Source organism: Pan troglodytes, chromosome 1 (assembly GCF_028858775.2).
Source record: "Pan troglodytes isolate AG18354 chromosome 1, NHGRI_mPanTro3-v2.0_pri, whole genome shotgun sequence".
Lineage (NCBI taxonomy): Eukaryota > Metazoa > Chordata > Mammalia > Primates > Hominidae > Pan > Pan troglodytes.
In genome coordinates this window covers 207,529,960-207,544,397 of record NC_072398.2, presented here as the reverse complement: position 1 = coordinate 207,544,397, position 14,438 = coordinate 207,529,960, and the positions used below count along the sequence as shown (strand labels likewise).

The window sequence follows — 14,438 nt, the reverse complement described above, 5'->3', positions numbered from 1 at the left end:
CCCACCCCCAGCACCTGAGAGTCCAGGCTGGGGCAGAAGGGGGTGCCAGAGGAGGGCAGTGCTCTTCCCAGCTACCCCTCTGCCTCATCCATACCAAGGTGGCCCTTGGCCCTGCTTGCCACCCCACAGCCCCTACGGTGGCTACACTGCAAGGCCTGGGAGCCAGGACCCAGGGCCAGCCCCAGCCCTGCCCCTGTCTCGCGGTGTGACCTGGCCAGTCTCCTTCCCACCCTGAGCCTCTGACTCCTCTTCTGGAATGAAGGGTTTGGGTGGTGACAGGGAAGGCTCCTGTATGCTCTGACATTTATTATTTCAGGATCCTCTGGCCTCTTGCTGTTTTCCTTCCTGCACTGCTGGAGCCTGTGACTGGCCGTGCGCCCCTTGGTCAGGCCTCTGCAGACATCTTCCCAGCCTGGGCACTTGTCCAGCCTCACCAGCTCAGCCTTACCGGCTGTCCCTTGTGGGGTGATGGGAAGCAGGGAGGAAGAGGGGTTGCAAGAAGGGAGCCACACCCTCGATGTATGCTGAGGCCTCTGCAAACCCCAAGTTTCCTGGCTGGGATTTTCCTCAGGAGATTGCTTGGCGGTGATGAGCTAAGAGAACAAGAACTTTGCTGGACTAACCGCGGAAGGTTCCTACCCGACCCCTGGCCTCAAGCCCTGAATTCCACCCAATCCTGGGGAAGAACCTGGCCTGCCCTCTTGGACAGAGCAGCAAACAGTACTTCCCACCTTCTGGGTTCCCTTGTTGGCCAGGATGAATCCCTCCCTGCCCCCCACTTGGGCTTGCTATCCATCACTGGTCCCTTAAAACCATCCCTATTGAACTCTTGGCAATTTCCTAAATATGCCAAACTGTTTCCAGCCATCAGACCTTTGCTCATGCTGCTCCCTCTGCCTGGAGGGCCCTTGCCCCATTCTGTCTAGTAAACACTTCATCTTTCCCGACTCAACTTACAGGTCACCCCCTCCCACCACAACAGAACTGATCCTGCCTACCTTTATTCCATCCTATGCCCACTACAGGCTTTCATTAGAGTATCCTGGCCCTTATTTGCCATACATGTCTGATCTCTACGGGGCTGAAAACTCCAGAAAGGCAGGGAATGGCTCATTTACCTTTGTATCTGCAGCACTCAACACAAAACTCAGGATGTGGGTGTTAATAAGCATGCGTGGAATGACTGAATGATTAAATGTATGAATACATACTAGCAAGGCCCAGTGGCAATATAGAAAAGAGAGCAAGGGTTAAGGACTCCGGCTTTCAAGTCATACTGTCCTAAAGTCCAAATTCTGGTTCCAGTCCTCTTAGCTGTGTGACCTGAGGCAAGTGACACAGCTTCTCTGATAGATGTTCCCCATCTGTCAAATGGCATAATAACAGCATCTATCTAATCAGACTGAACTCAGTCAGGCATTTAAGCACGTGGCCCAGCATAATACACACAGAAAGGGCTTCACGGTAGCTATTCCTGCCCAGCAGACACCTTCTCTGTATCCAAATAACTGGACAGGCCCTGTGTTATGATGTGCTAATATCTGAAAAGTGCTTACAACACTGCCTGGTGTGTTTGTTTTTCCTATTTTTATTGCTTTTTAACACAACCCAGACAACACGGATGAACCTTGAAAACACTGTGCAACTGAAAGAGATCAGACAAAAAAGGCCACATATAGTAGGATTTCATTCACATGAACTGTCCAGAATAGGTAAAGCCATAGAGATGGAAAGTTGTCGGGGGCCGGGGAAAAGGAGTGGAGAGTAACTACTAATCAATACAGGGTTTCTTTTTGGGATGATGGAAATGTTCTGGAATTACATAGTGGTGATGACTACACAACACTGTGAATATACTTAAGGCCACTGAATTGTACATTTTAAAATGGTGAGTTTTATGTTATGTGAATTTTACCTGAATGAGAAGAAATCTACCTAAAAGCAACCTAAGGGATTGTAGGGTGCAGCCAGGACTGAGAACTGCTAGGTAGCCTCTCAGCAAATGTTTTGTTTTGTTTTCGTAGAGACAGGGTCTTGCTTTGTTGTTTGAGACCAGGGTGGTCTCAAACTCCTGGCTTCAAGTGATCCTCCCACCTTGGCGTCCCACAGTGCTGGGATTACGGGTATGAGCCACCACACTGGCCTCAGCAAATGTTTGACAAAGAAATGAACAGGAGGCAGAGAGCAAAGGGCAGAGCTGAGGGAAGACTCTGCCTTGTCCAAAATCAGGCTTAGCTGTTCATTCCCCAAAACCTCCAAGGTACATAAGGTTTCCCTTTTTGCTCTGGTGCCAGGACCGCACAAATAATCTCAACACTCACTCATGGTAATTACCTCATCCCTATTGCAATTACTTTCCTCTTTTCTCTGTATGTTTCCTGATCTTTTTAACTACCCTATGTGCAGGTGTACTTGTGTTTACAGTAAGAGGGAATTTTAAAAAATTACTAAGTACCTGTTACGTGCTAGGTTCATGCTTGCTAGATTTTCTATGTGTTATCCCCTCAAACAAACCCATAAGACAGTTATCTTCATCCCTAATTCACAGATCAGAAAAGTGAGATTCAGAAAGGTTAAGTCATTTGCCCAAAGTCACACAGCCAATAGGAATTCAAACCCAAGTCTGTCTGACTTTAGTTACTGGACTCTCGCCACAGACCTCAGCCACATCCCTGTATGCTACAGGTTGTCAATCAACTTTTCACTGGCAGAGTCCTCCCACCCAGAAGGAGACCTTGTCTAGTTCTCTCCGTGCCCTCAGAGCCTGCCTTTGTACACCACAGGCGTTCAGTAAATATGGCTTAATGGATTACTAACCTTCAGTGGGCATGCAATAGCTTACCACAATAGTTTTCACCCCAACTGCTCATCAGTTACCTGGGAACTTCTGAACTGCACACTTGCCCAGGCCTCGCCCCTGGGAGATTCTGATTCAGTGGGTCTGGGTGTAGCCCGCAGCAGCTGAGATTCTTAAAAGCTCTTTCAAGGTCTAAAACCAGTCAAGTTAGAGAACCTTCAGCAGCTGTTCCCAGCTCAGCCTCCCATGCCCTCCAAAGCACCTCCTGTGACGTTGGTGAGGTGGAATCAGTTTTTCCAGGGCCCTGACCTAGAGTCACAGAAGCCACTCACTGTGCCCCTGTGGGTCTCACTCCCTCATCTGCCCTGGGCCCAAGTTCTAGGCTCACTGAAGGGACCTTCTAGCAGCATCTTGTCTGAGAATGATATGATCAAATTGCCTTCAGGGAAAGCATGTTCCTTCTGCTCTGACCTAAAGTTACAGTTTCTGCCTCCAAATCTGCCTGAGTCATCTGTCTCCTTGCACCTCAGTGGCCAGAAACAGCTGAACACTAGGCAAGGAAGTGAGCACAAAAAAAGACAAATTTGGGGAGAGAAGGAGACTTTGAGAGACAGGCTCAAGGTTGACAACTCTGGGAAGACCCTCGGCCCCCTGTGCAGAGGCTGTTGGTAGGGAGGAGGCTGGTTCAGTGGAGTTGGGTCCCCAGTCCATCCTAGAAAACCCTGCTGATCCCAGGGCCCTAGCCACACCCTATGTCTCTGCTCCCCTTCTAGGGAGAACTTCTCATCTGCCCCCTCCTCAAATCAGTCCAGGATGGTGTGGAGGCGAAAATGGCATTAAATCTGCTCTTTTTTTTTTTTTTTTTTTTGAGATGGAGCCTTGCTGTGTCTGCAGTGGCACAATCTCGGCTCACTGAAACATCCATCTCCCGGGTTCAAGCAATTCTCCTGCCTCAGCCTCCTGAGTAGCTGGGATTACAGGTGCCTGCCACCTTGCCTGGCTAATTTTTGTATTTTTAGTAGAGATGGGGTTTTGCCATGTTGGCCAGGCTGGTCTCGAACTCCTGACCTCAGGTGATCCACCTGCCTCAGTCCCCCAAACTGCTGGGATTACAGGCGTGAGCCATAAATCTGCTCTTAAAGTTCCCAATGACCTCCGTGTTGCCAAAGCCAGAGGCTGTGTCTCTGTCATTGTCTTATTTTACCTCTGGGCATCTGGGCAGCATCTAACAGAGCCGAGCACCCCTTCTCCTCGGAACACTTCTCTCCTGGCTTCTGAGGCACAACACTGTCTTATTTCCTTCCTTCCCCACTGACAGCCCGTTCTTGGTCTCCTTTATTAATACCTCTTCCTATCCCAATCTCTTGATACCGAGGGTCCCCAGGGCTTGGGTCTGGGCCTTCTTCGTTCCTCTCTCTAGGTGATCTTGTCCATTCCACAGCTTTATTTATTTTTTGTTTTTTTATTTTTTTGAGACACAGTCTTGCCCTTTCACCCAGGCTGGAGCGCAGTGGCACAATCTCGGCTCACTGCAACCTCCACCTCCCGGGTTCAAGCGATTCTCCTGCCTCAGCCTCCGAATAGCTGGGACTACAGGTGCGTGCCACCACGCCCGGCTAATTTTTTGCATTTTTAGTGAGACGGGGTTTCGCCATGTTGGCCAGGCTGGTCTCAAACTCCTGACCTCAAGTGGTCCCCCTGCCTCAGCCTCCCAAAGTGCTGGGATTACGGGTGTGGGCCACTGCGCCCAGCCCCCACAGCTTTAAGTACCAGTTCAAGCAATGGATGCAAATGTGGTTCAGGCATCACCTGCATGGGAATTTCCAGGGTGCTGGTTTAAATGCAGATTCCCAGACAATCCCACAAGCTGGCAAACTTGCTGTCAAGTACATCTGTCATTGTGTGCCAGTCTGGCATCTGACCTCCTTCCTATGTCTGGGGACTTCCTCACTGCACAGGTCTTGGCAGAGTTCACCTCCTGTGAAAGCTGAAAACAACAAATTCTTGCTTTTCCAGCCTCCCTTACACCTAAGCTCAACCAATCAGAAGCCCTCACTACAGACTTTGAATCAGGAGCACAGTGGAAGATCCATTCCAATGCTGGTGGCAACCACAGCAATGGTGTCTAGCGTTCAGGGGACAGTGACACAGCGATGGCATTTAGTGTGTGGCAGCAGTGTCCTGCCAAACTGGCTCAGTGGCATGATTTTGGCTGAGATCCTGCCTGCTGCCCAGCCCCAGTTTTCCAACTTCCCAGAAATTCTGTGAACTACTGAACATTCCCTTTCAGTGCAGCCCTTTTCTGCTTAAATCAGCTCAGGATGGTTTCTCTTGCTTGCCATAAAAAGCCTAAGATACCACCACTGAATCATACTCTCTGGGAATGACGCCAAGTGATTCTGACACAGATGCAGGTTTGAAACCCACTGTCTCGATGCTAACAGCTCTCAAATGTGTATCTCCAGCCCGCTCCTTTGAATTCCAAACTCACATACTGCCTTCTTGACATCTCCACTTGGATGTCTCAAGACCTATAAAGATATACAGATAGAATTCTTGGCCAGGCACAAGTGGCTCATGCTTGTAACCCTAACACTTTGGGAGGCCAAGGCAAGAGGATCACTTAAGCCCAAGAGTTTGAAACCAGCCTAGGCAACACAGCGAGACCTCATCTTTACCAAGAGAAGAAACAAATTAGCATGGATGTGGTGGCATGTGCCTGTGGAAGCATGAGGATTGCTTAAGCCCAGGAATTCAAGGCTGTGGTGAGCTATGACTGCACCACTGCATTCCAGCCTGGGCAAAAGAAGGAGACCCTGTCTCTAAAAAACAAAAAATTAAAAAAAAAAATAGAATTCTTGATTTCTCCCCAAACCTGTTCCCCTGCCAGATTTCCCCTTCTCGGTATATGGCACCCTTCCATCAGAAATTTAAGGCCGGGCACAGTGGCTCACACTTGTAATCTCAGCACTTTGGGAGGCTGAGGCGGGCAGATCATTTGAGGTCAGGAGTTTGAGAACAGCCTGGCCAACATGGTGAAACCTCATGTCTATTAAAAATACAAAAATTAGCTGGGTGTGGTAGCGGGCGCCTGTAGCCCCAGGTACTTGGGAGGCTGAGGCAGGAGAATCGCTTGAACCCGGGAGGTGGAGGTTGCAGTAAGCCGAGATGGTGCCACTGAACTCCAGCCTGGGCAATACAGTGAGACTCCATCCCAATCAAACAAAAAAAAAAAAAAGAAAAAAAGAAATGTGGGACCCAATCTTGAGCACTGCCCACATGTACTCCATCGACAAATCTTGACTGCTTATAAAACACTTCTACAATCTGTGCACTTCTCTCCTCCTCCACCAACCACAACCCGATCCACACCACCATCATCTCTTCCCTAAATAACAGCATGGCCTCCTTGGGTCCTCTCCTGGCCCTTCCAATCTAGTTTCCATACAGCAACTGATATGATCTTTCTAAAATATAAACTGGATTATGCTGCTTGCCTGTGTACTAAATAAAACTTAAACTCACTACCAGGGCCATCAAACTTGAATATGGCCTTGCCACCACCACCCAAACTCAGCAGGTGCCACTCTTCCCTTTGCCCAACTCAGTGCTTTTGCCCCTTGGGCCCCCTTTCAGGGTCACATATATTTCAGCTTCTTTACTGCCTCAGGGCCTTTGCCTAAGAGGTCCCCTCCATCTGGAGCACCCCCATACCATTATTCTCTATGAATGCTCCTTTTCAGTTTTTTTTTTTTCTTTCATTTATTTGTTATTCAACCAACATTTTCTGAAAACACACTATGGTTCTATGGTAAATACTAGGGACACAACAGTGAGATTAGTTTCTATTCTCATAGAAGTCAAAATCTATTGACAAATTAGATCTTAATAAAATAATATTTTGTCGGGGGACAGAGTCTTGCTCTGTCGCCCAGGCTGGAGTACAATGGCGTGACCTGGGCTCACTGCAACCTCCACCTCCCGGGTTCAAGCAATTCTCGTGCCTCAGCCTCCCAAGTAGCTGGGATTACAGGCACGTGCCACCATACCCAGCTAATTTTTGTATTTTTAGGAGAGACAGGGTTTCGCCACGTTGGCCAGGCTGGTCTCGAACTCCTGACCTCCAGTGATCCATCTGCCTTGGGGAGCCTGAGGCAGGAGACTAACTTGAACCCAGGAGACAGAGGTTGCAGTGAGCCGAGATCATGCCACTGCACTCCAGCCTGAGCAACAGAGTGAGACTCCATCTCAAAAAAAAAAAAAAAAAAGAAGATGATCCTTGGTGATGAGGGGCACACGTGGAGGTGAGAGGTCGCACCACTCATTGTGAAAACAGCTCTGGAAGGGAGCCTGAGGGAAGTTAGGAGTGTGGTCAAGTATGCACTGGGACATGAGGATCTAGGCTACAGGTACAAATGTGTGAGTCACCTGGAGATGGGAGGTAACTAAGGCCACACGTGTGGACAAGATTCCCTGAAGAGATGAGGACCCAGAACAAACCTCAAAGAAGGCCTTGACGAGGAGGATGAGTCTTCGTGCCACTTAGTACAATGAGCAACTTCTGACTTATTTGTTCTTTCTGTTTGTTTTGTTTTGTTTTGGAGACAGGGTCTTGCTCTATCACCTAGGCTAGCATGCAGTGGCACCATCGGAGTTCACTGCAGCCTCAATCTCCTGGGCTCAAGTGATCCTCTCACCTCGGCCTCCCAAAGTGCTGGCATTCAGGCATAAGCCACTGCACCCGGCTGTGACTTATTTGTTTACCTGCTTACTGTTGGGCTTTGCCAGAAGACTGTAAGGTCCACAGGGCAGGGACTGCATCTCTAACTGAGCGATGCATCTGCCCAGTGCCTCATACAGGGCCTGGCATGGAGCAGTCCCCCAAGCACTATGCTGGCAGGGCCAACCCCATCCATTCCTTGAGCAACATGATTGGGTCCACTGGTCCACACTGCCCAACAAAAAGTCAGAATGCTCAATTGGCATTCAAAACCCTCCAAGTCTTGCTGCACCCCCTTAGCATTCTAATCTCATCTTTTAAATCTTTTAAACTGCTGGGCACAGTGGCTCACGCCTGTAATCCCAGCACTTTGGGAAGCCGAGGTGGGTGGATCACCTGAGGTCAGGAGTTTGAGACAAGCCTGGCCAACATGGCAAAACCCCATCTCTACTGAAAATACAAAAATTAGCCAGGCATGGTGGCAGGCGCCTGTAATCCCAGCTACTCGGGAGGCTGAGGCAGGAGAATCGCTTGAACCTGGGAAGTGGAGGTTGCAGTGAGCCCAGATCGTGCCATTGCACTCCAGCCTGGGTGACAAGAGTGAAACTCCATCTTAAAAAAAAACTCCAGCCAGGTGCAGTGGCTCATGCCTGTAATGCCAGCACTTTGAGAGGACGAGGCGGGCGGATCACGAGGTCAGGAGAACAAGACCATCCTGGCTAACACGGTGAAACCCTGTCTCTACTAGAAATACAAAAAATTATCTGGGCGTGGTGGTGGGCACCTGTAGTCCCAGCTACTCGGGAAGTTGAGGCAGAAGAATGGCGTGAACCTGGGAGGTGGAGGTCACAGTGAGCTGAGATCGTGCCACTGCACTCCAGCCTGCATGACAGAGTGAGACTCTGTCTCAAAAAAAAAATAAAAAATAAAAAATGAAAAAACTCCTATACCTGAGTTTTCTAAAGGGGTTCTTCTATACCTGAGAGTATGCATAAATGATCTAAACCAGGGAGGTACAGAACAGGATGGACACAGCACCTCTCCCTGGAACCTGGACTGTGTGAAATAAAGAGGAATCGCCATAGATACTTCTGAGGGGATTTTCCAGGCCCTGCCCCTCTTCTCTGAGAAGCGCCCCCTCCCACACCATAGGTCTCAATGGCCATGTTTACCCTGCCTGTCACTTTCCCTCCATGACCTCTGCTGATGAAACCAGGGGTGGAGACCCAGCCACTGGACCCAATCCAGAAGCTGGGCTGGGCTGTCAACCTCTGCCAGGAACTTGGAAGTGGGACATGAGACTGGCTCAATCTAGTGTCCGGTTACCTTTAGACACTGGCCCAGTGAGGTCACGTGAGCATGGGGGCTGTGCTTTGGGGCCTATGTGATGATGAATGAGCGAAAGCACTGATCAGATGTGCAGAGGGAAGCAGTGGCAGGAGAGAACAAGAATGACGAAGCAGCTGCCTTAGTTCCTGACAACTTCCCAGCCTCCAGTTCCAGGCCCTGGAGAGGTGTACTTTTACCTCCGGCTCTTCAGTCTCATGAGGCACCTCTAATTCTTTAAAGCCAATTTCCCTCAATCTTCTTCTCTGACGATCAAAAAACAAACAAACAAATTTCCCTCCAACAGAAACAAGCTTGACAGGGTTTATGTTTCTTGCAAACAATCTCTAAGATTACACAATTTTAACACTAAAATACATTTTACAAAGCAAACTGTAAAATTCACAAGAATATTAAAAATTAAGAAGGAAATCCTTTCTAAAACAAGATTCAGAAAAGCAAAAGTCACAAAGGAAAAGAAAAATGTAACTCCAAAACAATTTAAACTGTGCATTATAAGACCTGATACCAATTTAGGTAAACATTCCCCCAGCCACTCCCATTCCCCCACTGATAATATATTTTCCATGGGGACATACATTGGGAAGCATGTACATTTCCATAGCAATTACCTCTGGGGAGAATACAGGGATTGAGATAGTTGTTCATAGGCCTTTTCTGTTATGTTTTAAATTACTTATTACAAATTATGCCCTGGCCGAGCATAGTGGCTCACGCCTGTAATCCTAACATTTTTGGAGGCTGAGGTGGGCAGATCACTTGAGCCCAGGAGTTCAAGACCAGCCGGGCAACATAGTGAAACCCCAACCCTACAAAAAATACAAAAATTAAGCCGGCGCCAGTAATCCTAGCTACTCAGGAGGCTGAGGTGGGAAAATCACCTGAGCGCAGGAGGTTGAGGCTGTGGTGAGCCATGATTGTGCCACTGTACTCTAGCCTGGGTGACAGAGTGAGACCCTGTCTCAAAAAATAAAATAATAATAAATTATGCCACTTGTCCAATTAAAACTTTCTTTTAAAATTTCAAAAATATATACAAAACAAGCCTTTGAAGATCTCCTATTTGTGGCAGACTGCTTCATCTGAGACCTACTGGAGGGGGTGTGTCCACTAGCAGTTTGAGGCACACAATATAGTATGAATTCTTAGCTCTGGTCAAAATGGCTTACTTGGTTCCCAATATGCTCTCTTCCCACCAGTCTCTGAATTCACTCCCTTGTCCTCTCCGATAAATGGGGTTCATCTATCCTTCCACCTGGAAGTGTCACCTCCTCCAGGAACTTCTCCCTCATTGCACCAGTCCTTACTGCTCTCTCCCTCTCCTGCTCCACTTGCCTCTTATGGCATTGACTGTACCTTTCTCTGGGGACTCAGGACAAACTCCTGGGGTTCTTACTGATCTCCCTGTAACAGGCTACTTCTCCCTAGTCAGTCAGCAAATCAAAGTAGCATCTTTATGTCCTTAGTGTCCTTTATGTCCATAGAGATGGCACAGAGAGCTGGACAGAGCCCAGGCAGAGCACAGCAGAGTCAGAGAGACCCACTGTGTGACACAGGGCAGCTGCCTCCACTGCCCTAGGCCCGGTTTCACCTGTTGTTGTGAATATCAATGAGATGATGGGCATAAAGGGGCCCAAGACAGGAAGAGGCTGGTTGACGTAATGACTATCTTAATATACTCCCTCACATTTGCATGGTGCTTCATAATTGAACACAAAAAACTTTAACAACCCAGTAAGGTAAGCAGGGAGTGATTAAGAGATCCATTTTAAGGATAAAATAACAAGGTTCAGAGAAGTTACGTAGGGAGGACAGACAGATGGACTTTAAAAGGAAAGAGAACAGGACCGGGGGTAGAATACGTGGGTAGAAATGCTAACTTTCCCACTATCCAGCCACAGGAACTTGGCCAAGTCTCTTGGCCTCTCTGGACATCAGTTACTCCATCTTATCTGAGAGAGTTTCTAGCTGGTCTCTATCTTAAAAGGGTCCCTCAGCCCTGACATTCTAGTTTCCTGTGATCTGCCCAGGGTCCTTCCCAGCAGGACTGTACAAAAGGGCTGCGAGTCCCAGGACAGGGTCCCTAGTTACTCCCAGGAAACCAGTCAGAACTGGAAGACTTGACTTAAGAATCAGTTGCATTTTGATTCAGTCAAATAGAGCTACAAGCCTGGGGGTGGGTTAGTCAAGCCCAGAACTGGGGGAAAAAATTGCAGCATCAAACTATATGCAAACACAATGTAATCGCAAAATATAAATGCAAATGCAAAACCAAACAGGAAACCTCAGGGAAGTCTAATCCAAAGTTCAGACTCTAACTTTTTGGGCCCTGAGATGCTGAAGAGAAAAGCTGTGTTTGGGTGCCGCAAGCCTTTCTGTTGTAACAATGAACCTCTACATGCACCAAACCAAAAATCTGAAGGCAAAGGAGTATGGGTTTTGTCTTGCCTGAACTGGGGCAAAGCTGAGCCCTGAACAGAGCCTGCTGTGGCCTCCAGACCCATTCTAAGGGTCCCTCCCCCAACACACAGTGCTTACACTTACACAGCCAGGCAAGGCCAGATGTATGGGCATAAATGGGCATTTCTGTCCATGGATAAGGTTCATATTGGAGCCCCTTCTCCTGCTCTAAGATTCTAATGAACAACCTGGGGAGGAGAATGAACCATGAAATCCCTAAGAATGTGGATGGCACTGAGCTATTCTGGGTCACGAAATGTGAGGCTATGAAGACAAATCTCAGGAAGCTCTCCAAAGGAAGGGCTGGACAGCAGTGTTTCCCTGTGAGCCCCACAGTAAAATATAACCCACATCCACAGGCAGTGGACTCCAAGCTACTGGTTCTGCCCAAGGAAGGAAGCCAAATCTGACCGGCTGCTTCTTATTTTAATAAAACATGTACCCCTACTATGTGCAAAGTAGTAGGCTAGGCTCCGTGAGACAAATGAGACAAGGTGAGGCTCTGTGAGACAAATGAAGACAAAAGAGACCCAATCACTGTCTAAAGAGATCTGCCGATTAATCTGACGATAATCATTCCATTTATCAAGAGGCATGGGCCGGTGCAGCGGCTCACACCTATAATCCTAGTACTTTGAGAGGCCAAGGCGGATAGACTGCCTGAGCTCAGGAGTTCAAGAACAGCCTGACCAACATGGTGAAACCCTGTCTCTACTAAAAATACAAATATTAGCCGGGTGTGGTGGAGCATGCCTGTAATTCCAGCTGCTTGGGAGGCTGAGGAATGAGAATTGCTTGAACCCGGGAGGCAGAGATTGCAGTCAGCCGAGATCGCACCACTGTACTCCAGCCTGGGAGACAGAGCAAGACTCTGTCTCCAAAAAAAAGATGCATGCTTTATATGCATTGTCTCATGTGAGGTACACATTATTACCCCCATTCCACAGATGACAGAACAGGTCACATGCCCACGTTCACCCAAATGGCAAACTGCAGAGCCAGCGTTTGAAAAAAGGTCTGCCTTGGCCGGCGCGGTGGCTCACGCCTGTAATCCCAGCACTTTGGGAGGCCGAGACGGGCGGATCATGAGGAAAGGAGATCGAGACCATCCTGGCTAACACGGTGAAACCCCGTTTCTACTAAGAATACAAAAAAAAATTAGCCAGGCGTAGTGGCGGGCGCCTGTAGTCCCAGCTACTCAGGAGGCTGAGGCAAGAGAATGGTGTGAACCTGGGAGGCGGAGTTTGCATTGAGCCAAGATCGCGTCACTGCACTCCGGCCTGGGCGACACAGCGAGACTCCGCCTCAAAAAAATAAAAAGAAAAAAGGTCTGCCTTCCCCAAAGTCGATGCTCCTTCCACAATCCTCTATCACCCTTACAAAGTGATACAAACAGACTCCGAGATGGAGGGTCAGCCTGACAAGAGAGAAGAAGAGGACAGATTTCCTGACACTGGCGCAGGGTGTTATGAACTACTGAGCTTTGTATCTGCCGCGCAGTGGGTGCCTAGTACACTTAAGGTGAAGGGTGGAAGGCTAGAGCCGTTGCTGAGGTCCAAAATGCCACCCAAATTGAGGGCATCCTTTGGATGGGGAGCTGCAAAAACACATTATTCTCCGTTGGACCAAGGCCACGGGGTGTCTGTCCTAGAATATTCTTTGCAGAGGAGCTGCGGAAAGCTGCAGCAGGTTCAGAGAAGAGGAATGGAAGGAACTCCGAAGAGCATGGGAATGGGGTGGGGCAGCCTGCAAGACCGAAAGAAAAGGCCTGGGACGCTTTGCTGGGAAAGACAAAGAGGAGAGGGGAGGGGAGAGGAGACGATAAACTTGCCAACAGCCCGGCCAAGGTGAACCCCGGCTCCTGGCGCCTTCCCATCCGCATTCATTCCACAAACGCGGGCCAAATCTCCGAACCAGCCGCAAGGGGGAGGGGGCCTCTCTGCAGCCGGGGGAGAAGAAAGTTCAGGACTGAGGCGGGAAGCCTGCCTCTCAGAAGGGGAGTGACTCGGGGGGCACACTTGTGGGGCTCCGAAAATGAAAACGCAAACTGAGGCTGGAAGGCGCTAGGCAAACACATATGTGATGAGGCGGTCACGCGGGGCACTTGGGGTACGTCCCCCGACTTGTGGAGTTTGTCATCGAAGAGACCTCGAGGCCCCCCAAAACGGTCCCTCGGGCCTCCCCCCGCCTCGACGGTGAGGACGCAGCTGTTGGAGATGCGCTCGGTCCTCCCAGACCTAGGGAGGGGGCAGGTTTCGGGGCGCGGTGAAGGGCCATCGCAGCTCGGGTGCGACACGCCTGTGGAGGTCAAGGCCAGGCCCGGCGCCGACCCCCGACCCCTCCCGCCTCGGCCCCCTCACCTCCTCCCGCGCCAGCGCCGCCCCTCGGTACCGGGGCATCTTGGCGGCGAAGGCGGCGGCCCCAGCCGGGGAGCTGAGGTCCTCCGCGGTGACGGCCAGGAACTCGGCGACGCTGAACTGCTCCGGCATGGCGGGCGCGAGCGTGGGGCTGCCGGAGCGGGGCGCGGGGGGCACTGAGCTGCTCCGCGCTGAGCCGGCCTCACCGCCGGCCGGGGGCGCCGTCCCGGCCTCCACACGCCCCGCCCCTCCGCACGCCCCGCCCCCGACCCTCCAGCCTCTCTCCGCTCCTCAGCTGGGACGGCCCCGCCCCCGGCTCCTCGCCGTCCTCCACCGCCAAGGTCCAGGATCCGGCCCCGGTCCCGGCCCCGCACCGCGTCAGGCCGCTTCCCCGGCTCCTCGCCGGCCCCCTCGGCCACGCCCCCAGCCCCTCACCGCCTCAGACCCCGCCCCCTGGCTCGATGCCCCACCCCTGGCCTCAGTCGAAACTCTTCCGCCTTCCCCCATCCCTGCCCCTTCAGGGCTCTGTCCCGTTTCATCCCGCTCTGGGTCTTCCAAATCCTCTTCCCTTGCACGGCCCAGGCTGCTCCATCTCCGCGCCGAGTCTTAGAGCCCCCTCCGTCTTCCTCCCTCCTCTGCTGATTCGTTCCGAGTTCCCCATGACCTCGCCCCTTCTGCCCTACCACCCCCCCGCCACCCTTCCCTCCTCTCTCCCCAGTCCCGCCCAATCTCCTTGCCTCGCTCCGCCCCGAATCGC

General features: G+C 50.6%; 1 protein-coding gene across 6 annotated transcripts in view; it reads right to left on the bottom strand.

Annotated features, from left to right (window-relative positions):
* Window positions 1-13,936, bottom strand: part of ASAP3 (ArfGAP with SH3 domain, ankyrin repeat and PH domain 3) — a 55,885-nt gene extending 41,949 nt beyond the window's left edge. For 2 of the 6 annotated variants that reach the window (XM_016956228.4, XM_016956230.3), the window contains exon 1: window positions 13,685-13,926. In XM_016956228.4, the coding sequence (XP_016811717.2) occupies window positions 13,685-13,813 (129 nt within the window). In that variant the 5' untranslated portion in view covers window positions 13,814-13,926. Of the gene's footprint in view, window positions 1-13,684 lie in introns of all 6 variants that reach the window. The other 4 variants (XM_016956236.4, XM_063804363.1, XM_016956231.4 and 1 more) reach the window with 3 other exon arrangements.
* Between the last annotated feature and the right edge of the window lie 502 nt (window positions 13,937-14,438).